The sequence below is a fragment of the Lutra lutra genome, chromosome 1 (genome assembly GCF_902655055.1).
Source record: "Lutra lutra chromosome 1, mLutLut1.2, whole genome shotgun sequence".
Lineage (NCBI taxonomy): Eukaryota > Metazoa > Chordata > Mammalia > Carnivora > Mustelidae > Lutra > Lutra lutra.
In genome coordinates this window covers 162,738,006-162,761,739 of record NC_062278.1, presented here as the reverse complement: position 1 = coordinate 162,761,739, position 23,734 = coordinate 162,738,006, and the positions used below count along the sequence as shown (strand labels likewise).

Here is a 23,734-nt window from a genome sequence, read left to right as displayed (position 1 = left end):
GGTTGGAGTCAATCCGAAGGCAGTGTGGAGACTTGCCTTGGGGCCTGAATGAGCTTTAGGGTGGAACTGCGGATTCGGGTGGGGTCTCAGGGTCTACGCACCTACTGGGCATGAGTGTCACCTGTTCCCTGGAATCCTGCTTTTTGTTTCACAGCACCAGTTGCCTGCTGCATGTCTGGCTCTTATTTTCTTGTGGGATTTGTCCTGAACCAGTCTTTGGTCCCAAATCCCATCTTTCCTCAGAGTTAGCGTTCAAGGGGCAGTAGGCTCAGAGCCATTCCTAGGGTTTGGGTGAGAATCCAGGAGATGGTAGACACTTAGTGGTGGCAAGGCTGAGTCATGCCCTGAAGGTTGAGTTGAGGTCTAGCATTAGGGTGAGGATCTAGCTTCCCATTTGGCCTCGGGGATTGCTTCTTGTGTTCCTGAGGTTTAGGATTGCTCTAGAATCATGGTGTCCAGCAACATCCCACGAGTTTCAATCCACACAGTTTCCTACTTTGTTCTTACCCGACTGGCTTTGCACTGTCCAGGTGTCCACAATCCACTGGACCCTCCCAAGAGGGTTTGGGTTTGGTCAGGGTCACATTCAGGCCCAGGATAAGGGTTAGAATCCTGAAGATGTTAGGGGCCAATTCAATGGTAGTGCAGAGTCTTAACTTGAGGCCTGAGGCGAGGATTAGTATTAGGGTGAAGCTCAGGCTTGGGGTTTGGCCTTAGGGGGATGTTCCAAATGTTGCCAGAGTTCAGGTGTTTTACTAGAATCCCATTCTCAAGCAGCATCTGGGAGTTGTAAGTGGCACGGCTTCCTTCTGTGTTCCTGACTGATGAATCTGGCATCTGTCACTTGACTTCAATTGATTGTGCCCTCAGAACTTGGTTTTGGGCACAGGAAAGGGCACAGTCGGGGCTAGGGTCAGGGTTCTGGTCTGGGAAGTGGGAGGAATCTATCTGATGGCATCACGGTTTCATTTTTTAGTCTAAGGTGTTGTCCTCAGGCTTCCACATGTACACGGGAAATCCTTTCTATCTTCGTGAAAAAAAAGTTTGTTGATAGTTACCTTCTCCACACACTTATTTCTCAGAGTTGAGTAGAGGGCACTTTCTTTATTGTGGACACATACTTCTGACAATGTTTCTAGCTTCATGAAATAAGATATCCATGGAAAGTTGGTTTCTGTACAGGGTTGTTTCCTAGTGTTCTGTCTCTGGTACTCTGCTTATGTCTGCCTTCACATGCATTTTTGAAATGCCTCTGTCTGCATGGGAGAAGATATTTGCAAATGACATATCAGATAAAGGGCTAGTATCCAAAATCTATAAAGAACTTACCAAACTCAACACCCAAAGAACAAATAATCCAATCCAGAAATGGGCTGAAGATACAAACAGACATTTCTGCAAAGAAGACGTCCAAATGGCCAACAGACATGTGAAAAAGTACTGTTGCGGAAATGCAAGCTGGTGCAGCCACTCTGGAAAACAGTATGGAGGTTCCTCAAGAAGTTGAAAGTAGAGCTACCCTACAACCCAGCAATTGCACTACTGGGTGTTTACCCTAAAGATACAAATGTAGTGATCCAAAGGGGCACGTGCACCCGAATGTTTATAGCAGCAATGTCAATAATAGCCGAACTGTGGAAAGAACCCAGGTGTCTATCAACAGATAATGGATAAAGAAGATATGGTCCTTATATACAATGAAATATTATGTCTCCATCAGAAAGGATGAATACCCACCTTTTGTATCAACATGGAAATGACTGGAGGAGATTATGCTGAGTGAAATAAGTCAAGTAGAGAGAGTCAATGATCATATGGTTTCACTTACTTGTGGAACATAAGGAATAACACAGAGGACATTGGGAGTTGGAGAGGAGAAGTGAGATGGGTGAAATCAGAGGGGGAGATGACCCACGAGAGAGTGTGGACTCTGAGAAACAAACTGAGGGTTTTGGAGGGAGGGAGGGTGGGAGGTTGGGTGAGCCTGGGGGTGGGTACTATGGAGGGCACGTATTACATGGAGCACTGGGTGTGGTGCATAAACAATGAATCTTGGAACACTGAAAAAAAATTAAATTAAAAAATAAAGTTAGAGATTTAATTTGTCAAAACAAACAAACAAACAAAACAAAAAAACAAGATGTTAGTTGAAACTTGAATCCTATGATTTTGATGTAGTGTAAAGGTGCACCTGCACCCCAATGTTCATAGCAGCAATGTACACAATAACCAAACTGTGGAAGGAGATGAGATGTGCTTCAGCAGGAGAATGGATAAAAAAATCTGTGGTTCCTATCTACGAAGGAATATGACTCAGCCATCAGAAAGGATGAATACCTACCATTTGCATTGACAAGGATGGAACTGGAGGGGACTATGCTAAGTGAAATAAGTCAAGCAAAGAAAGACAATGATCATATGGTTTCACTCATGTGGAACATAAGGAATAGCTTGAAGGACCACAGGGGAAGGAAGGGAAAACTGAATGAGAAGGAATCAGAGAGGAAGAGTAACCGTGAGAGACTCTGGACTCTGGGAAACAAACTGAGGGTTATGAAGTGGAGGGAGGTAGGGGGATGGGGTAACTGGGTGCTGGGTATTAAGGAGGGTACATATGGTACATGTGGTGATGAGCACTGGGTGTTATATACAACGAATGAATCATTGAACACTTCATCAAAAACTAATGATGGACTCTATGCTAATTGAACATAATAACAAGAAAAATGCACCACAAATTTTGTAAGCCTGTTTTAACATTCCTTCATTTTTTTTAATATACTGCTATCCTCCAGGCATGGAAAGGGCTGGGCCTCTTGGGCCTTTGGGAGGAAACAGTCTGCATCTTAGAGATGAGGAGACAGGCTTTCCTCAGGCTCTCATGTCTGGTGAGTGAGTGTCTCCTTTGCCAGCTGCTCTTCAAAGGGAAGTCAACAGAACTTGTGGGACTATTTTTAGTGACAGGCTCAGTGACCTTAGGTCCTCCTTCTGAGGTCTGGGGCCTTGAAGTGTCTTCCCAGAAGCCTGGGTGTTGTTTCTAAGGGTCTATAATACCTGAGGTGGCAGCTTTCGAATGTGTTATCTACCTTAGTGGGGCTGTTCCGTCCTGCATCTCCAGGCTGGCAAGGTCCTGGATGTGGGCCTAGCTTCTTCTGGCATTCCCACTTGGAGGGAGAACCAGTAGCTTCACTGATGCCGACCCTGATGCCATGCCCCTATCCAGGTGCTGTAAGTCCCCTTGCATGAATCTTATATCTGCTGTCAAGTAATTTGCAGAGTGGAGAAGACTCCTAGGTCTGCTGTGGGGCGGTTTTCTAACAGAAGCATGATCATGCCTTCCATTGTAAGGCCAGCATGTCCAGACACTCCCTGGTGGGCAAGCCTCAGTTTCCTCATTGGAAAGTGGGAATGGTAATGCCTGTTCTGCCTGCCCCCAAGTCTGTCACAATGATTCTATGAAAGCACAGATGTGAGCATGTATTGGAAAATCCTAGTGAAGTGCAAGGTACTATTTCCATTACAGAATGAATAATTTTGTTCACATTTATGCTTTTGCAAATTGCAGGAGGGTTCTGAGTAGTGATGCTGTCTTCCTTCCTGGCAGCTCTCGGTGCAAGTGTGGTGGTCTGGGCCCAGAACAGAAGGAACTGCTATAGTTCTGTCCCACCTCGAGGCCCATGTGGTTCTTCCTGCTGTCACTGAGTCTCTATTGGTTCCCTGCAGAGCTCTGGGATGGGGTCACTGATTTGGCAGGACAAACAAAACCAATGGCCCACTTCACCCCATGTGAGTGAAGCACAGGAATGACCTTTGGGTCATTCAGTCACCTTTGGGTCACTCCAGTCATGGACTGGCTAGAGTGGTGGGTACCAAACCAGCCCCAAATTATTCAGCATGCCAGGCAGGGATCAGGGAGGGGTAGGCCCTGAGTGATCTTGAACTATCTTCATCATTTTTACAGACCAGATTTCATTCCTTGGAATTTTACTGTTTCCTGTGTAAGTTTGACATCTTAAATTTAATAGCTAAGAGGAGCTAATTCATGGAGCAGTCATCTTTGAACCAGGACACTAGATGAATCAGAGCATCTCCTTTATAAAGCACTCATTCGTTCATGCATTCATTCACTTGTTTGCTCGTTTGAGAGAGGCAGTCTGGTTTATGGAATGGAAGGGTCATCTTTAGGTTCCTTTGGCACAGAGTTTGAATCCCAGCTCTGTCTCTCAGAGCTGTGACCTTGAGCAAGTGGAATAACTCTTTGGGACCCCACTTTGCTCAGCCATTAAAAAGGCAGGTGACATTCCTCTCGCAGGCTTGCTCTGAGGGTTGGCACTGATGTGCAGACAATAATGTTCACCCAGAGTAAGTGGCCAGGAATCAGGCTTCTGCTCTCCAGCTCTGCAACTTTTCACTTATTCTGCAATCAACAAATGTCTTTCTGGTGCTGCAGATGTCCCTGCTGCTGCCCCACTCAGATTCCCCCTCCAGTCCCAGGCACACCTTCCCGATTTCTTAATGTGGGCCAGCAGTGGTGCCCAGGAAGTCTTTCTCTACCTGCGGGTGCCACTGGCTCACCTTATCAGACAGTTCATCAGGCCTGAAGGGCCAGTGCACAATTGTGCCTTGGAAGTAGCCCTCAAGAACACTCGGGGTAAATTAGGATTTGCACACCCTTCAAGATATGTCTGAGGTTCCCAGAGGTCCAAGCAGGACTGGGCTCCAGATGTCCACAGTGGTAACTTGCTTGGTAATGAAACTTTATTGGCTGCCCTCCTTTCCTTCCCTCACCTCCTCACTTCTCCCACCAATGTTTTCTGGGATGATCTGTCAAATAAACTACTTGAACTTGAATCCTCATCTCAAGATCATAACTTCTGGGAGCTGGGAGGGAGCAACTTAAAGCAAGCATCTGATAGGTACTAGTAGATATGTTCAGAGATCAGAGTCTCCTCCCTTGGGGAATTCAGTCTGAGAAGCAAAAATATCCAACCTGATATAGTACAATGACATAGTTAAGAGGTGCTGGGGGTTGGGAGAAAGGAGGCTGAGGGGCGTGCATTTGAATTTCCCAAGGGAGGACAAGCCAAGCCTGAGCAGAGGCTAAGGGAGCCATTGCAGAAGGCAGCCTCTGCAGGGACAGGACTGGCAGGAGGCCAACCCTGATGCAGTCTCTGAGGGGATGGCCAAGTGGCAGCACAGGAGCAGGTGGGCTTGTTGTGGGAAGAGGATGAGGGCCCTAAACTTCAAAGTCATTTTGTGGGGTCAGTCTGTGGGGCGGGGCTGCACCCCTCCACTTTGTGCAGAAGGGCAGTCAGGGCTTGGCCAACCTACCACATGGGCCTCTGAAGATCTTGAAATGGGGCTGCTGCCACCAAGTTGAAGGCCATTTGGGGAAGACAAGGACTGGCTGGGAACAAAGGATAGGTGCTGTAGTGGCAGAGTGACAGCAGGAAGCTGGGACAGATGTGAGGAAAGTTGTGGGCAGGATAAAGCCCAACTTGTGTCCCAAACCTCCTCCAGGGATCCATCCACATGCCTGGAATCAGCCCCCTGCTTGGGATTTGTCCTGTCAGAATTTCAGTAGTAACAATAAACATAATAGCAGGAAACATGGGTTGAGCCCTCACTACATCTGAAGCACTGTGCTGAGGACTTTACATATATGGCTTCCTCCATGTCCTCTTCCTCTATGGCTTCCTGTCATCCTCAACCCTTTGAGGTAGGCACTAATATTAACATCACTTTACAGATGAGAAAAATAAGGTTCATATCTTTCCTAAACTCAGCTTGTGAAATTATTAATTTCCTTCATTCATCAGCCTGGCCTTTCACAACAAAGTACTAAAGACCAGGTGCCTTGAACAATAGAAATTTATTTCTCACAGATCTTTCTTCACAGCTTGAAGTTCAAGCTTGAAGTTCAAGCTAAAGCCAACAGGATTGGTTTCTGGTGAGACCTCTCTTCCTGGATTGTAGATGGCCACCATCTTGCTGGGTCTTCACATGGCCTCTTCTCTGTGAGCACAGAGACACAGGAAGAGAGAGATTAAAGAGTGAGAGAGAGAGAGAGAGGAGAGATGAAAGACAGACACACACACAGAGAAAGATGAGAGATGAAAGACAGGCAGACACACACACACACACACAGGAGGGGGGAATCTCTTGAGTCTCTTCCCCCAGTTGTTGGGACATCAGTCCTATCTTCTCAGGGTCCCACCCATAAGACCTCATTTAACCTTCATTGCATCTCTATAGGCCCCATTGCCAAGTACAGTCACAGTGGGGATTAGGGCTTTAATACACGAATTTGTTGTGGGTGGGGGTTGAACAACATTAATTTAGTCCATAATATTCCCCAACATTGTATAAAACTTTATCATTTACAAATGTCATTTTGTAAATGGTGAGGTCTATATATCTTAAGTTTCCATCCCAGGACTACAGTTTTGGCATAGTAGCTCTTTGCAAAAGCTACTTACCACTTAAAATTCAGACAGGCCTGTGGACTCCCAAGGAAGCACTCTGGGTGGGCACTTATTAATGCTGTAAGTGAGAGGAAGAGAATGGGGCATGAGCCAGGACCTGGTGCATACCACCTGCCACTTACCAAGGCCCTTAGAAATGGGTCCTGTGTCCTAGCATGGAGATTGTCCTTTGGAGCTGAGCTGGGGCTGCCCCCTTCTCAAGAGTGCTGTATTCTCTCCTATGGTTTCTTTACTAGAGGTCAACTGTTAGTTACCATTTATCCTTACACTTTTGTTGGCTTATTTTTCTTGCATTAGAGTTAAGTAGGAAATAAAATGTTTCTTATACCCGTAACTATATATTGAAACAAGATAATCTCCCCTAAAAAGTTACAGAACCCATGGCAAGGTTACAAATGGGGGTCCACAGACCATATGTTTAACTACATATGCAAATAAAACATGGCTGGGGTGCCTGGGTGGCTCAGTTGGGTAAGCGTCTGCCTTCAGCTCAGGTCATGATCTCAGGGTCCTGGGATCAAGCCCTGCATAGGGCTCCCTGCTAAGTGTGGAGTCTGTTTCTCCCTCTCCCTCTGCCTCTGTCTCTCTCCCTCTCTCTCTTTCTCTCTCTCTCTCTCAAATAAATAAACAAAATCTTTAAAAACATATAAATAAATAAATAAATAAAATCTTAAAAAAAAAACATGGCTGTAAAATACAGTCTATTCTATTGTCTAGCCTTGACAAATGTACCTCCATTGCAACTTGGGAGGCTGGGTTCTAATGTAGAACTCTTGGACTCATGTGGGCATGCTCCCGACCTGTTCATTCTCTGGGGCACTGATCCAGGTATACATCCGAGAAGTGGGCTTAGGGTCATTCAGAATTCTCAGGTCCTGGGGAGTTGGCGCATGGTCTGGAGAGTTTAGGGCAGGATTACTAGCTACCAGTGGACATAAACCCTCTTTCTGTGGGGAGGGCAGAAGGTACCAGAGGATGGCTGGCCCCTGAAGCCTAGGTGCCTAAGGAGGTATGCAGGTAGTACCCAAGTGTGGAAGGCTGCACATTTCCTGAAAAACAGGGTTTGAATGAGTGTGTGTCTGTGAACCTGTAGAATATTTTTGTGTTTAATCTGCAGAGTTGTCTTTTGCTGAAATAATATCATGTAGTACTAAATCTTGTTAAATATCTAGCTTTCACTTGCCCTTGCATTGCCATCCCTGTTTTGGACATTCTTCTGCTTGAACTCATGTTGAACTTTGCCTGAGGCTCTCTGCCTCCAAAATCTCTCATCCCTCTTTAGATCTTGGTTAAAAGAGGACGACAGTCAAGACATTTTTGAGTCTATCACGGAAAATAGAACCAGACTGAATATTGCTCACTTTGTTAGGTGTGATACTGGTATCATGGGTATGTTTGAGAAAACAAACATTTATACATTAGTTAAGATACTCAAGTATTTAAAGGTGAAATATGTCTGCTGGAACGCTTTAAAATTGCTCCGATGTGGGGGCTGGGGGGAAGGTGTGTGTGGGGAGGGATATAGACGGAAAAAAAAAAAAAGGCAAGGTGCAGACTATGATGGAAGCTGGTGCATGGAAGCGTGGGACAATTCCACTGTTCTACTTTTGCATGCGTGCACATTCCTACAACAAAGATGTTAGCCACGAGAACAAAACGCTATTCCTGGGGACTTGATGGAGCACTGGCTGCCCGCGAAGCATCTGTGCCTTAGGAATGGCCCGTCTTCCTACTACCTTAAGCCCCGTATCCTCCCGGGATGAGATTCGGTTTCCTTTTTTGTAAACCAAGCCTTGGATGATTTACTACCACACAGGAGGAGGGGTTCTGGCGCGCTCAGGCAACGCTCGGTTTACAGTCATAACCTGGGTGAACCGGGCCTGGAGACGACTTCCGACGCCACCAGCCCTCAACACAAACTCCACGGTCCTAGACGCCGGGACCGGGTTCTGCGCGGCTCTGCCCTCCCGCGCGGGCTGGGCAGGGCAACGCGATTGGTCCGTCTGGTCCCCCCGCCTCCGCCACGCCTCCAGGGCCGCCCCTCCCCGGCCCCGCCCCCGCGCGCAGTCTCCGGGTCCGGTCCCGGCCGGGAGGGGTGGCTAGAGGAGCCTGACTTCCCAGTTTCCTCCGTGAGCCCTTCCCGCGGCCGGCCCACCTCCCGCCCGACTTTTGTGCACCGCCGCCCGGGAGGGGATCCGGTAAGCGTGGCCCTGCGCCTCACGCGGGCTGGGGCGGGGGTGCGCGTAGTCTGGGTAAACCGAGGGTGTGGTCCAAACCCGGGCATTCAGAGGGAGGGTCTGGGTGAGTGGGGGTGTCATACTGGAGAGGCCCGGCCCAGGGGAAGCTCTGGGGTGGGGCCCAGGATGGGGGTGCGCCGCGGAGGGAGTAAACCCAGAGCTGTTCCAGGGCATCTCGGGGCCCGGTGGGTCACATCTGGGAATCCCGGGGGCTTGGGGAACGCGGAAGAAGAGGTAAACCGATAGCCGGGATGTCAGATGGGAGGCCGGGCCAGGAGGTATGCGAATGTGAGGTAAAACGGGGAAAGGGAAGGAAAAGTGGTTCCAGGGGACCTAGGGCGGAGGCGACGCCTAGTCAGTTAGCCAAGTTAGGACTCAGAGCAAGGGCAGCGCTGGATGAGGGACCTGGGATGGAGAGAGACAAACCAGGGTTGGTTCAGTGCCCTTGCTGGTGGGAGATGGGGAATCCAGACTGTGAGGCGTGGGCAAGTCTTGTTCTTCAGGTATCTCTGAGGCACCTTCCTCTCCCACAGGTCCAGTGTCTGGGCTTAACTGGCCTCCTCTACCGCACCTACTGATCAGAAACTATCCAGGTGGGTACTCCAGGTGATTCTAATGCAGCCATAGTTTAAGAACCACAGGTCTAAAATATGAGAACTTCGAGGGGTTTGAACTAGTGATGGGGACTGGCCAGGTGTCTTGTGAAATAAATACATTGTTATTTAATCTTCACAACTTTGAAGTTGGTGCTATTGTCCCCATTTAACAGATGAGGCTCTGGAGGCGCAGAAATTGAACTTTTTCAAGGACCCACATTTAGGAAGGAGAAGAGCTGGGATTCAGACCCTTCTGGCAGGCTCCAGGGTGCTCCTACTGTACCTGGTCTCCTGGAAGCCCAGAGGCACTTTGACCTCACAGCCAGGTAGTGGGCAGCTGAGTGGAGCCGACTGATTCCAGCATTTCAGCTGCCCACTGAATAGTTTGGAATGGCCATCCCTCCTGCCTTGGGGTGAGCACTAGTTTGTATGAAGTGCTAGCGACCAGGTCTCAGACCTGATGTGCGCTGGGGTTCCCAAAAGGGCTTGGATTCAAGGCCAGCTTCTCCCTGACTCACTGGGAGGCATCTGGAAGATCAGTGACTTTATAGACTCATGTGCCTGGCAGCCAGTGTTCACCTGGGCCCTGGTATCCCGGCCCAGCCCCTCTCGTTGCCTGCGCCAGAGGAGGGGGTTCCAAGCACTCTGGACCTGCAGGGCTCTCCCTCCACACTCTGACATCTTGGCTGGGGAGTTCTTTGTTGTGGGGGGCTGTCCTGGAGCACTCCCTCCATCTCGTGTCCTTTGGGGTAAGGGCCGGGTGGTCACCCCTGCCCTGGAGTCCATGCCATCTCCCCCCAGCCTTGCCCCTCTCTGTGGGCTACAGGAGAGGGTTTACTGTGTCCACAGCCCACTATCCCGACAGGAGCCTCGCCTTCAGGACCTGGTGTGTCCATCTGTGCTTATTTCTGTTGACCCAAATGACATCTGAACCCCTTCTCCTGAAACACTCCCACGCTCTCCAGGAAGCTGAGTGGCTCTGACCACTGTGCATGGGGATGTGAGGTCCCTGCTGGTGGGATATGGTGTCCTCATGCTGTTGGGGGCACAGAGCAGGTAGGAAGTCCTGCTGGGTGCTGACCACACTGGCCTCTGACCCATTTAGATGATTTTAGAGGACATTCCTCGGTGTGCTTTCCTCACACAAGTTTCTCTTAGACCTGCTCCTTGGGGACCCCTAGCCCTGCCTTGCGCCTTGAGACGTGGTCTCTTTATCAGCAGTCAGGGAACCCTTCAGTTTAGCTCGGCTGCCGGCACTTGCCTCCTGGTGCCAACCTGGTTTCTTGGTGTATCTGGAAACTCATTGTGTTCTGCTTGAATCTCACCACAAGGAGGGGGTCATCTGCAGTTTTATTTTATTCTTAATGGGTTTTATACATTTTGTATTTAACTTTTCTGTTTTGATCTCCTAATGAACTTGTAGCCCTTTGTAGATTCAACTTATGAAGTGTTAATTATACTGTATTTATTATTATTAGATGCTGAAGTTATCACTGATCGACAGTGGTGATCTGTTTACATTTTGTTCTTTTGTCATTTTCATCCCTCAGACACTTTTTAAAAAATTTTTTAAATTTATTTATTTTTTTAATTTATTTTCAGCGTAACAGTATTCATTGTTTTTGCACCACACCCAGTGCTCCATGCAATCCGTGCCCTCTACAATACCTACCACCTGGTGCCCCCAACTTCCCACCACCCCCTTCAAAACCCTCAGATTGTTTTTCAGAGTCCATAGTCTCTCATGGTTCACCTCCCCTTCCAATTTCCCTCAACTCCCTTCTCCTCTCTAACTCCCCTTGTCCTCCGTGCTATTTGTTATGCTCCACCAATAAGTGAAACCATATGATAATTGACTCTCTCTACTGGACTTATTTCACTCAGCATAATCTCTTCCAGTCCCGTCCATGTTGCTACAAAAGTTGGGTATTCATCCTTTCTGATGGAGGCATAATGCTCCATAGTGTATATGGACCACATCTTCCTTATCCATTCGTCCGTTGAAGGGCATCTTGGTTTTTTCCACAGTTTGGCGACCATGGCCATTGCTGCTATAAACACTGGGGTACAGATGGCCCTTCTTTTCACTACATCTGTATCTTTGGGGTAAATAGCCAGTAGTGCAATGGCAGGGTCATAGGGAAGCTCTATTTTTAATTTCTTGAGGAATCTCCACACTGTTCTGCAAAGTGGCTGCACCAACTTGCATTCCCACCAACAGTGTAAGAGGGATCCCCTTTCTCCACATCACCTCCAACACATGTTGTTTCCTGTCTTGCTAATTTTGGCCATTCTAAGTGGTGTAAGGTGGCATCTCAATGTGGTTTTAATTTGAATCTCCCTGATGGCTAGTGATGATGAACATTTTTTCATGCAGACACTTTTGAAAGCATCTTATTTTCTAGCAACAGCAGAATGTTCCAGAGCCATCTTGATTTTTCTCCAATCTCAAGTTATGGAAATCATTGTTCTCTAAGACTCCTGGTTCTGAGTATTAGAGATGAATATCTGAGTGTCAGAGGTGCAAGGGGGTACCCACCAGACTAAAGGAAAGTCCTGTTTCTTTGGACTACTTTTAGAAGTATCAGAGTCAGAAAGTACATCTTTTTTTTTAAGGTTGGTGTTCACATTGACTTTGAGCATTTCAATGCTATGTACTCAGCTATCCTTGCAGTATGTCATGTCTTGGGTGTCTAAGACTTCTCTTCCACACTGGAAGTCCTCAGCTCAGCCCTCAATGCTCTCAGCCCCAGAGGAGGGCAGGTGAACTGTAACTGAAGTCACAGAGCTGGGAGTTGTCAGTTACCCCTGAAGCGTAACAAAGCAGGGGAAAACCTAGGGACTTAAAACAACAGTGATTTACCCTTTCTCAGTGTTCTGTGCATTTATTGCTGGGGTGTAACTTTGGCTTCACAGGAGTCATCTGGGGACACTCATCAGCCCTGATTCCTTTTAGTGGGAGAAGCAAGAGAGTTGTCTTTTGGCACAGAAAAACCAGTCTGAGAAAGAAACAAGAACTCCTTGCTCTGCCTTTAAGGCCCTACAGTACAGGCTATCCTGCCATCCTCAAGTTTGCCCTACCCCAGTGCCTTTATACTTGCTGCTGTCTCTGCTCGCAGGGCTCTTTCCCTAGACCTTTGCACAGTTGGCATTTTTAAACAAGTTTTATTATTTATTTTTTAGTACTTGCTATACCCAACATAGCTCAGACTCACAAGAGTCACATGCTTTTCTGACTGAGCTAACCAGGTGCCCCTGTGCAGTTGGCATTTTTTTTTTTTTAATCAGAGCTTAGTAAAGTGTCACCCTCTCTTCTAGGGCCTTTCTTGTTCCTCCATCTGTACTCTACCCTACACTTTCCTGGGGTAGTCCCTGTCAGTTCACTGTGTTTAATTTCTCTTGCTCATTTGTTTGTTCTCTTGTTTATTTATGTCTCTGCCTCTACAATGCAAATTTCCTGAGAGCAGGACCTTTATCTTTCTTGCTTTTCACTGTATTCTTGGTGCTTAGAAAAATCCCTAGTATAAAAGGAAGGAACAAAACGTCATTTGTTGAATGGATGATGAATCGTTCATGCACCGAGGCGGGAGGAAGGATGACTGGATGAGGCACAGAGGATTTCTGAGGCAGTTAAACTACTCTGGATGAGTGCATTATGGTGGATGCATATCATACACATTTGTCCAGACCCACTGAGTATACAGCACAGGAGTGAGCCCCAATATAAACTGGACTTGGGGTGATTATGGTGCGTCAGTGTAGGTTTATTGTACCCTGCTCCTCTCTTGTGCAGGATGTTGGGGGAACTCTCTGTACCTTCCTCTCAATTTTTCTGTGAACCTAAGGCTGCACTAAAAAAGAAAGTGGTTTTTTTTAATAGTGTACGTTCATCGGGAGGAAGTCCGAACAGTATAGACGTATATAAAATCCAAAGGATTACATCCACGCCTCCTGAACCCCAGGCCCTTTCTGTTTATATCCGCGCCTCCTGTGTTGACTGGCTGGGTGGCTGTGGTGCCTTTCATGGGAAAGATGAGATTGAGAGGAGGCATGGGGACATTGAGAGCTCTGCGTTAGACCTAGGGTGCCCAAGGTACCTCTCAGACCAGCGAGTGGGAAGTTGGCTTTCCGCATCTGGATCTGGGCTGAGGTGGAGACCTCTGTTGAGGGGGCAGCAGCAACACATCGTTGTCACTTCAGGCACAGGCCTGGGGGCGGTTCAGACACAGGCTGTGGACACAAGAGAGGTGAGGAGAGTCTGGAGTGTCGGTGCTAGAGGTCGGTGAGGAGGAGAAGCCACAGCAGGAAAAGGGGTTCCTTTAGTGGGGGAAGCAATAGTTGTCTTTTGAAAACTGAAAAGGGACAGTAGGACACCAGGGGAGTAGGACAAAGTGAAGCATGCATGGAAACATGGGAAGGACCATTAGGAAAAGCAGAGAATTTCAGATAAATAAGGAATCCGTTTTCAGTATAAGTGTGTCCCACTTCATCTGCTAAATGTGGCAGCCCAAAGCCAGGAGGAGAAGGCTGTGACATCCCTGTCAGCCTTTCCACAGTGGTGCTGTAAAAGCCAGGGAAGCCTGTGGGCCTGCAACTGCTTGTGAGCCCCCAACCAGTTTCCCAGCTGGGACTACCGTTGAGGCTGGACTGGCCCTTGTGGTTCTTACTGTCAACAGGAAGCGCCTCAGCAAAACCCATTAGAGAATTTTGAAGAACAAGCTTTCTTACAGGTCCTGGGGGGACACTGCATGCCTCAGGCCCACACAGCCACACAGTGTGGTCTCAGGTAGAGAGAGGGAGGGGGCGAGCACATAGGGCCAGCCTTTCCTCAGGTGGGATAACTAGGGTTTCATGGGTTCACTGTTTATTGGATGATTTAAAACCCAAGAGCAAGAATCAGGGTGAGGGAGGAGAAGTGGGGTCTCTCAGGCTGTCAGTGATCTAGGTTACCTAGGATCTGCTAAAGGGGGAGCTCCGTGGGTGCAGTGGCCTGGCTCTTGGGTGGTCTGCTAGTAGCTGTGTCATACAGCTGGATTCACAGAGGTCTTTGTTATGGCTGCCTTAGCAATCAAAGGCTTCATGTCTGGCACACACTACAAGGGAGTCTCAAGGAGCCTCGGGAGAAACAGAGTCAGCCCCAGCACCATTAACATAGCCTTTATTCTAGAGTACTGAACACTGGAAGGGTCCCAAAGAGCATTCTAACTTGGAGAAGGAGGGTGGAGTGTTTTATGGGCTCTAGCAGGAAGGTATTGGTTAGAATTCCCCTAAACTTAACAGGAAGAGGGCAGCCCCAGTCCAGCCAGTTTCAGAAATGAGAGCAGGCCACCGTTCTTGAGTGCCAGCAGCTCTTTCAGGCAGTCTGGATGAAAGGAACAAGAGCTAAAGTCACATGTAGGAGGGGCTGGGGGCACACTGCAGGGGCAAGGATGTGGGGCAGGCCATGGTGGGCAGGTCTTAAATCCTTGAGAGTGTCTCATGCCATGCTGAGGTTTGGGGGAATTGTTTGGCATTGTGCAGGTGACCTCTGGCCTTGGCAAGGGCCACTTGTGCAGGGAGGAGATGGATGGCTGTTGAGCACAGAGGAAGGACACAGAGACAGTGGGGATGTGTCTCTTTCATTGTGTTCTGAAGGGGAGGAGGAAATGGGGTGCAATTAGAGGGTGGCTTGAGGGAGATTCTAGAACAAGGTCCTATTGTCACCAGATGATCCTGGAGAGGTAGAGGGGAGAAACTGAAAAGGCAGGAGAGAGGAGACCTTTGTGAGCCCTGGTACTTGTGGGGGGTGAGGTGGGCTCTGGGGCACAGATGAGAAGCTGGTGCTCCTCATGCCCTTTACTCTGTGTTTCCTCTGCTATGTGATGGGGGCAGTAATAGACCTTCTTGAGACTTGCGAGGCTAAGGGATGTGAAGGACCGCTGCATTGGTCATGGGGAGCTGTGTCTATTATTATTATTTTTTTTTTTTTAAGAAATTATGGATCTGGTTCTTCAGGGACTACCCTGCCCTGCTCTACTAATTGTCCTTCCTTCCTAGGGGTCCCAAGGGAGCCACATAGCAGAGCAGAATGGGGACCTGAGACCCTATTGACACTTTTTAATGTGGCTCCCAGTGCTGGTCGTACTGGGGCTGTTCCTTCTTCTGTTACCTGCTTCCCTGCTATGGCCAGGCCTCCCATGGGAGCCTGACTCACTTCACCAGGACTGCTGTACAGACTGTGATGAATTTAAAGAGAGTGGTTGGTTTGCCTCAAGGGTTCAGGTTTGAGGGTTTAGGGCAAGAAAGCCACTGGGAAAGTAGAACAAGGGTCTTAGTCCTAACAAATGACCTGTGTCTGGACCAGCCAGGTGAGGGTGGCTCCTGTCAGCGGCGGGACCAGGATGGGGGGGTCAGGGTGGGCCCCGTGGCCTGCTGTGGCAAGAGGAGCAGACCCTTCCCATCCCACTGCTGGGCTGCTACAAAGCCTGTAGGAAGATGGAGTCATGCTGCAATAAGTTGTTCCCATTGTTTGTTTGTTTGTTTGTTGTGGGTTCTTGCCTTTTTGAGCTGAGCAAAGCCTGCCTTGGCCCAAGTTCTGTAGGCTTGTGTGTGTGTGGAAGGTTTCTACCTTCTAAAGTGTCCCTGAAGATGTGAGGCCTTCCCTGTGCCCTGTTTACTCACTGCTCACTCAGACTGTCCTCACAGGCCCAGTGTCTCTGCTGACTTTAAGAAACAATCTGAGGGTTTTGAAGGGGCGGGGGGGGGGGGGGGTGGGAGGTTGGGGGAACCAGGTGGTGGGTATGGAGAGGGCACGGATTGCATGGAGCACTGGGTGTGGTGCAAAAACAATGAATACTGTTATGTGAAAATAAACTTTAAAAATTAAAAAAAAAAAAAGAAAAGAAAGAAAGAAACCTGCTGTGTGCAGTGCTGGGGCCCTGTCCCCCTGATAGTGGGAAGGTGGGGCTGGTGTCCTTGGGCTGCTTGTGGCTACAGGTTAAAACATCGACTTGTCCCTGCTGAGTTCTTCTGTCTGCTCTTCCTGCCTATAAAATCCTGTGGAAAAGGCTTTACCAGCACCTGGGTGGACTATCAAGGATGACATGAGAAGCCATGAAAATTACATCCGTAATATATGGACAAGTATATACATTTTATTAAATAAAACAAGCCAGGATCTAGAACCTTGACTAAAAAAAAATAGCATGCATGAGTTTGTGTGTATGTTTGTGTACATTGGAAAGATACACACTAGATTTAGTGTTAGTTATTGAGGGGGCAGTAAAATTGTTGATTTAAATTTCCATATTTATACCTTTTTTGTGTTTTATAAATTGTATTTCTTATGAACACATTAGTTTTGTATTAAAAAACAATCAGTCAATTTTTATTTTGGAGTAGAATAGGTGGATCGTGGTGGTCATATGGTCAGATTGGACACAGCAGTAAAGTGAGATGGTCCCACAGCCTGGCTGAACATGAGAACACTAATGTCGGGCTGAAGAAACCAGACATGAATAAATGAGAGCATGACTTTACTGATCTAAATTGCCAAGTAATCAGACACTATTGTTTAGGACTATGCTCCTAGGCATTCCTGTTTAGGACAACACTCATAGTTGGTAACACTAAGGAAGAAATGAAACGGCAGCTGAGGAGTGGTTCTCTCCAGTTTGGACAGCGGTCATCTGTGATAAGGAATAGGAGCTGTTATTGGACAGGGGCTCAGAGAGTTTGGGAAGCTGTAGTCTGCCTCTTGACCTTATTCCATAAATAATTCATGAATATTTTTTACGGACATCCAAATCACATACCATAAAATTCACCCCTTCAAAATGTATAATTCAGGAGAACAGAAATACATGTTCATACAAAGACTTGCATACATATGTTCATAGCAGTATTATTTGTAATAGCCAACAAGTAAAAAAAAAGTTCAAATGTCCGTCACCTAATGAATAGGTAAACAAAATGTGGTCTATTCATACAGTGGAATATATTTCACTAGTATATGAAACTTTGTTCCTATATATAGCTCTGTGCTCTCCTACTTTGTGCTCCTACTGTCATACAAATTGCGTATTTAGTTATTGTGTACCCATATGTAGTGATTTGTCATTATTGAGTTATGCAGTTGTCTTTGAATTAGATGAGAGAAAAAAGAGTTACTAGTAAAAATGCATTTATGCTGTTTTTTGTATTTGCCTATGTCGTTACCTTTACTCATGCTCTTTATTTCTTTATGTGGATGCAAACTACTATCTGGGTCCTTTCCTTCAGCTTGAAGGGCTTTTTTTCTGTAGGGCAGGTGTGCTATTGGCTAATTCTCCTGGTGTTTGTTCACTTGCAAATCTATTACTCTGCTCCTTCCAGAACTCTTGGCTGGCAGTCTTATTCTTTAAGCACTTTGAGTATGTCATCCTGCTGCCTCTGGCCTCCATGGTTTCTGATGAGAAGGAAGCTGTTAATCTTCTTGAGGAGCCCTGGCCCATGAAGAGTGACTCCTCCCTGCTTTTAAGATTCTCTGTGTTTGACTGTTTGATTATGGTGTGTCTTGGCGTGGATTTCTAAATTTATTCTACTTGGAATTTGTTGAGCTTCTTGACTATGGAAATTTTTCTGATCATGTTTGGAAAGGTTTGGCCCCTTCTGTCTTCAGATATTCTTTTGGACCCCTTTACTCTCCCTTATCCCTTTCTGAGACTCCTGTTAGGCAAATGTTGGCTTGCTTGATGATGTCCCACAGGCCTCTGAGGATTTGTTCTTTTTTCTTCATCCTGTTTCTTTCTGTTCTTCAGATTGGATAATCCGTGTTGATTTATCTTTCCGTTCAGTGGTTTCTTATTCTCCCTGCTCAGATCAGCTGTTGTACTCCTTGAGGGAATTTTATAGTTTGGCTGTTAAATTTTACAACTCCAGAATTTCTATTTGGTTCTTTTAAAACGTTTTTATCTCTTTATTGATATTCTCTATTTGGTTAGACTTCCGTTTCATACTTTCTTTGGTTCTTCAGGCATGGTTCCTTAAGTTCTTTGTACATATTAAAAATAGCCAATTTAAAGTTTTTGTCTAGTTAGTCCAATGTCTGGGCTGCCTCCGGATATTTTTTTATTAATTGCTTTCTTCCCTGTGCATAGGTCATAGTATCATGTTTTCTTGCATGTCTCCTATTTTTTGTTGAAAACTGGACATTTAAAATTCTATAACGTGGGGCACCTGGTTGGCTCAGTTGGTTGAATGTCCAACTCTTGGTTTCATGATCTCAGGGTCCTGGGATTGAGCCCCACATTGGCCTCTTTGCTCAATGGAGAGCCTACTTCTCCCTCTTCCTCTGCCTGCTGCTCCCCCTACTTGAGCTCTCTGGTGTGTGTGTGTCAAATAAATAAATAAAATCTTTTTAAAAAATTTCATAATGTGACAACTCTAGAAATTAGATTCTCCCCTCTGCTCAAGGTTTCTTAGTGACTTTAATGAGTGACTTCTTTAGTTTGTATTCTGTGTTGTACAGGACCACTGAAGTCTCTGCTCGTGGTCAGGTAACGCTTGGCTAGAGATCTCCTTGAATGCCCTATGTGGAACTGCTGAACCTCCCTGTCTTTGCCTGGAGGCTCTGTGTGCACGTTGAGGCACATCTTCAGCACAGGGCCTGGGAGCGGACAGCTCTGCCTCAGCCCTCACTTTCTTCTCCTGCAGAGCCTCCAGAGCAGCTGGAGGGTAGAGCTTCAGGCCTTTTCAGCTATTTCCTGAGCAGATGCCCAGCTCAGTAGGAGTGGCCTTCTAGATTCCCAGGAAGTTTTAGAAACTTTGCAGAATTTTCACAGACATCTCATTCCCCAGCTTTTCCTTTTAGGCTTTTTGGTTGATGTATTATTTACCCCAGCTATTACCCACTACCTCAGGCAGCTGTGGAGTGCCTGTAATTGTTTTCAAGAAATGTCTCCCAGGGAAGAGGCTTTTTACACTGAGTAAATTATGAGTCCAGTGAAATACAGATAGTTTGTAAGTGGCAGTTTCCAGTGAACCACCTGCTAGGTCAAAGGAGGACAATTTTTTGAGAATGAGGCTTTGAAAGATCTTGAGCCCATTCTGTTCTCTTTGGGCTATTGGTTTTTAAGGCTGCTGCAGAACCAGAGAGCAGGGGGTGGGACAAAGGCACAGTTAAAACATCATGAATACCCATGTTGCTGTTCTTGCTAAAGATTCAGCATTTTTTTCTTGAATAGATACTCCTTGCATTGCTGCAAGCCTTTGATTAATTTCCAGAGTTCTGAAAAAGTGGATTTTGACAGTTTTTGCTAGCTTTCTTGTTCTTTTATGGAGGAGAGAATTTTCAGTTCCCTATATCACCAGTTTTGCTGACTCTAATTCATAAATATTTAGTGCTGTCTTCTATAATATGTTTTTTTCCCTCAAAGATATGCATATTAAATTAAAAAAAAACTTTAAATTGGGGTTGCAGGAGACCATGTGGAGCAGTCGCTGAGTGAGGGGCTGCTGGACAGAAGGGCTGGAGGGCTTACCGGGCATCAGCCCCAGAGGGGTCAGGAACTCTACCAAACAGTCCCTGTTGCTTTGTGTCTCCCAGGTTACGGCTGCCAGGGGCTCAGTTCTGCTCACATGGATGGGACAGAGACCCGGCAGCGTCGGCCAGAGGAGCTGGTTCTGCCACACACCCTCAGTCCCGGAAGATTCCCTGCAGCCTCAGAAGACGGACCTCTGAGTGTGCCTGAGAGCCAAAGGGCAGTCTCTAAACCACTGGGGACTGAGCTCAGCAGGGAGACTGCCTTATCCATTGGCCTTCAGGTGATAGTCCCCTTCGTGTTTGCTGGACTGGGACTCTCCGGGGCTGGTGTACTTTTGAACTATTTCCAGGTAAGAGGGAACTAAATGGTAATAGTGCTGTTGGTGGCATTGTTGAATGTCATCCCTAAAGTTGAGTCCAGCTTGAGGGACAAGGGGTAGGGCCTTCTCTTCTCCAATACCATTTTTCTACAAATTTCACAGGATTCTTTTAGTTACTGGTGATGGAGACTAAATTTAACCCAGGTTAAGCTTAAAAGAGACAATTTATTAGCCCCTATAATTGGAATATCTAAAGGGTCATGCCGCTTTTCTAACAGCACACGGGAGAAGAATGAGGCACAAACAAGTCAGCTGTAAGAGAGAGGGAGCAGGGGATGATAGCTGGAAGGGCTGTCATCCCAAACAACGCCTCAGTCCCTCATTTATTAGATACATGATAGCAACAAAGGAGAAGAAAAGGTTATACAATAGCCATATGTCTAGTAGGTAAACAAGAAGGAATGTGAGTCATATATGATGGTCACAAGTCTTAGGGGTAAAGGAGGTAAACAAGAAGAGGAGTAAGGTGTGTCTGGTCCGGGATTACCTTAACAGCAGGCTTTCTCTGAGGCAGGGGAGACAACAAAAAAAGGAAGCAGGCAGCGTTCCACCCTGAGCAAGCCTGGCATCCCCAGCTGCTCGGCTTCAAGGACATGTATCATCCCCTCCACCAGAGGCCGGCTGCTAGTACATGTTTCTCTCAAGGTCATCTTTAAGCATGCTTGCGTCACCAGTACAACTCCTCATTAGTTAAAGTTATATTTTAAGCAGTATATTATTCTGTCCCTCTGTAACTGAGGGACAGTTACAGAGTTAAATTTTAACCTCTGCATGATCCAGGTGCTTAAATGATATCATTATGCTGGCTTTTTCTCTGTCACTCAACTATGTTTTATTTTCAGGCAGAATTCTGTACCTAGAGGTGAGGATGGCCCTTGGCAGTTAATCCTTGGTATATGTGTTATTAGAAAAAAGACAGACCTCTTTGTCAATGTCCACATCAGTCTCTGAACATTGATTCTGATGTCCGGTGTCCACTTCCTGGTCCAGTCACTGTTCCCTGAGGTAGGACATTCTCTGCTTAGCTAGCCTGACTCTCGAGTATTAATAACTCTTTAAGGGAGGCAAGGCCCTTTGATTTGCAACCCTACTGGAATGCCACATAGTGGGGAACTGGGAGTCACCCATCAGACAAAAAAGTTACCAATGTGCCATGCCTTGCCTGTTTTGCTACTATCAGAGCCCTTTGTCAGTCCTCCCTGAAAAAGCATAATCCCAAAGAATATTCTAAGTAACGCCTGGTCAGATCTCTCCTATCAGCAGAGAACAAGGATATCTAGAGTGGGGCAGGTTGGGAGAAGCAGGGCTGCCCTGTCTGACAGCTCCCAGCCTGTGCCTCACTCAGCACTCCAGGGGCTCTGCGAAGGGGTGGTGGTGGAGGCGTCTCTGTGTCTGGGAACTTGGGCCCTGCCCCTCACTCATTTGAGTCCCAATTCTGCCATGTAGCTGTAAGTCTGGTGGTTTAAAATTATTTTTAAACCAACACAAAAATCAGATTTCATGTAAAAGTCTGAATTTCTATTTTCTCTTGAAAACCTGGCAACTCTTAACAACGTTGGATCCATATTCTCTTAGGGCCGCAGTCAGTGGTTGCTGTCCCCTCCAGGTGGCCGTATTCTCTGGTTTGCCACAGTGCCCACCACTCCCTCTTATGACCCCATCCTACTTCACTCCATGATCTGCCTGGCCCTGCCCCAGTCTGGGGTTCTCAAAGACCCTTCCAATACCCAGCTGTCTAGTTTTTCATAACATCACAACACCAGTGACCAGCTCCACTCCAAAGATCCACCTAGAACTTGTCAGGCCCCAGGATGAGCTTCTCTTAACCTGGAGTCCCTATCTCAGTCAGATTCAGCCCCATTCCCCATGTTTTATCTCTCTCTGACCTCCAGACCCCTCAGCTCTCTCCTTTCTCCCAGTGACCTGGTGCCCTCTGGCCCTACATCTTTCTTTAATCCACGGTCGGTTAGCATTGCCATAACCTCTGGAGCACATCAGTGCCTGGCTTCCAGAACCCGATTTCCTCTCCACCCCACTCCTGCCACTGCCTCGTCACTGCCTTCCTTACTTTGGGTCCTCCTCCCTACAGTCCATGCTCTATACCAGTGATATTCAGAGTCTGTCGTATCGAGGGTACCTGCCAATGTGATGTCACTGAGCGTGTATCCCACACACTCAAATGCATGCACACTTCACACATACGTATTTATAGAGCCGTTCATAGACATCAGCTGCCTGTACATACACACATTGGTTCTACAGACACGCACACACACATAAATTTATAAATTACATAGGGAGAGGCAGTATCATAGTGAATTGAATTGCTTAAGAGCCCAGACTCTGAAGCTACTCTATCTGGATTTGAGCCCAACCTTTGTTGCTTACACAAGTTGCTCTTTGTTCCCTGTTTGCTCTTCTGTAAATTAGAGTTGACCCTACAAGGTTGTTGAGAGGACTGTGAAGTGAGGGTCACAGTGCCAGGCATTAGAAAGTACCTAGTGAAAGTTAACTGCTGTTGCTGCTATTGTCACTGATAATCTGTCTCCTGCAGTTCTGGGCCAGTTTCCAAGAACTTACATAAAATTTGCAACTCAAGAGGATAAAGATTAGGCAGAAATATCCATTCTGGAGTTTCTTTCACATATTCATTAGACCTACATGAGGGTCATGGCCCAGCTGCCATGTCAGGGGGACCTCCATGATGCAGATCTGAATTTTAAAATCCATGATGATTAACTGTGGAATAAAATACAGACTCCACAAACTGGTATCCAGGCATCCTTGGTTCGTTCCCCTTGGCTGAATCAGTTAGGATGGTTTCAGCCACAAATATCAGAAAGCGCACCTAGAATTGATTAAATAAGAAGGAAATATGTCATGTCCCAAAATGGAATTTCCAAGATAGGGTAATTCTGGGTTTGGGAAGTGTTATCATCACCAGCCAACGATGCCTCCAAGGAACCAGGGCCTTTCCAAGTTCCTGCCAGATAGCACCCAAAGTTGGCTTTGTCCTACAGCCAGCCACATCACATTCAGAGGGAGAAGAATGGGTTATGTGTTCTGGTTCCTCCTTCTTAAGCACAGGGATCGGTTCCTAGGCACTCCCAACAGAATTCCCCAACTTCTTATTGGCAGATTTGAGGCACATCCCACTTTGGCACCAAAAATTGGCAAAGGGAATGGAATGGCCTTGATTGGTTTGGTCTGCTTGAAGTGAGGAGAAGTGTAGGTCCCTTGCCCTGTGGGGAGGAAGATGGGTTCCTATGTACAATTGGATTCTGTGGGGAAGGCTGGAAAGGAGCAGTGGTGCCACGCTGGCTCAGGGCGGCTGAGACTCCAGTCCTGCAGCTCTGTGGTGCTGGCTTTAGTCTCAGCTGCATGGTAGCCTCCAGCCTCACTGAGACTGTCCCCTTCCTGTGCCTGCCCTCGCACCAACCCCAGGTGAAAAGGCCTCCCATCATCCTTCCTGCCCTGTTTCACATAGGCAGTCTTTCATGGAGCCTTTTTGGAGGCGCCAGCCCCCCTGACATTT

General features: G+C 47.0%; 1 protein-coding gene across 8 annotated transcripts in view; it reads left to right on the top strand.

Annotated features, from left to right (window-relative positions):
- The first annotated feature begins 3,024 nt into the window (after positions 1-3,024).
- The window catches only part of SLC41A3 (solute carrier family 41 member 3), an 86,148-nt gene continuing 65,438 nt past the window's right edge, over positions 3,025-23,734 (top strand). For 2 of the 8 annotated variants that reach the window (XM_047742684.1, XM_047742691.1), the window contains exons 1-2: positions 9,256-9,315; positions 19,883-20,169. In XM_047742684.1, coding sequence (XP_047598640.1) covers positions 19,915-20,169 — 255 coding nt within the window. In that variant the 5' untranslated portion in view covers positions 9,256-9,315; positions 19,883-19,914. Of the gene's footprint in view, positions 3,224-8,552; positions 8,684-8,761; positions 8,781-8,904; positions 8,957-8,980; positions 9,001-9,255; positions 9,316-19,882; positions 20,170-23,734 lie in introns of those variants that run through there. The other 6 variants (XM_047742643.1, XM_047742668.1, XM_047742652.1 and 3 more) reach the window with 6 other exon arrangements.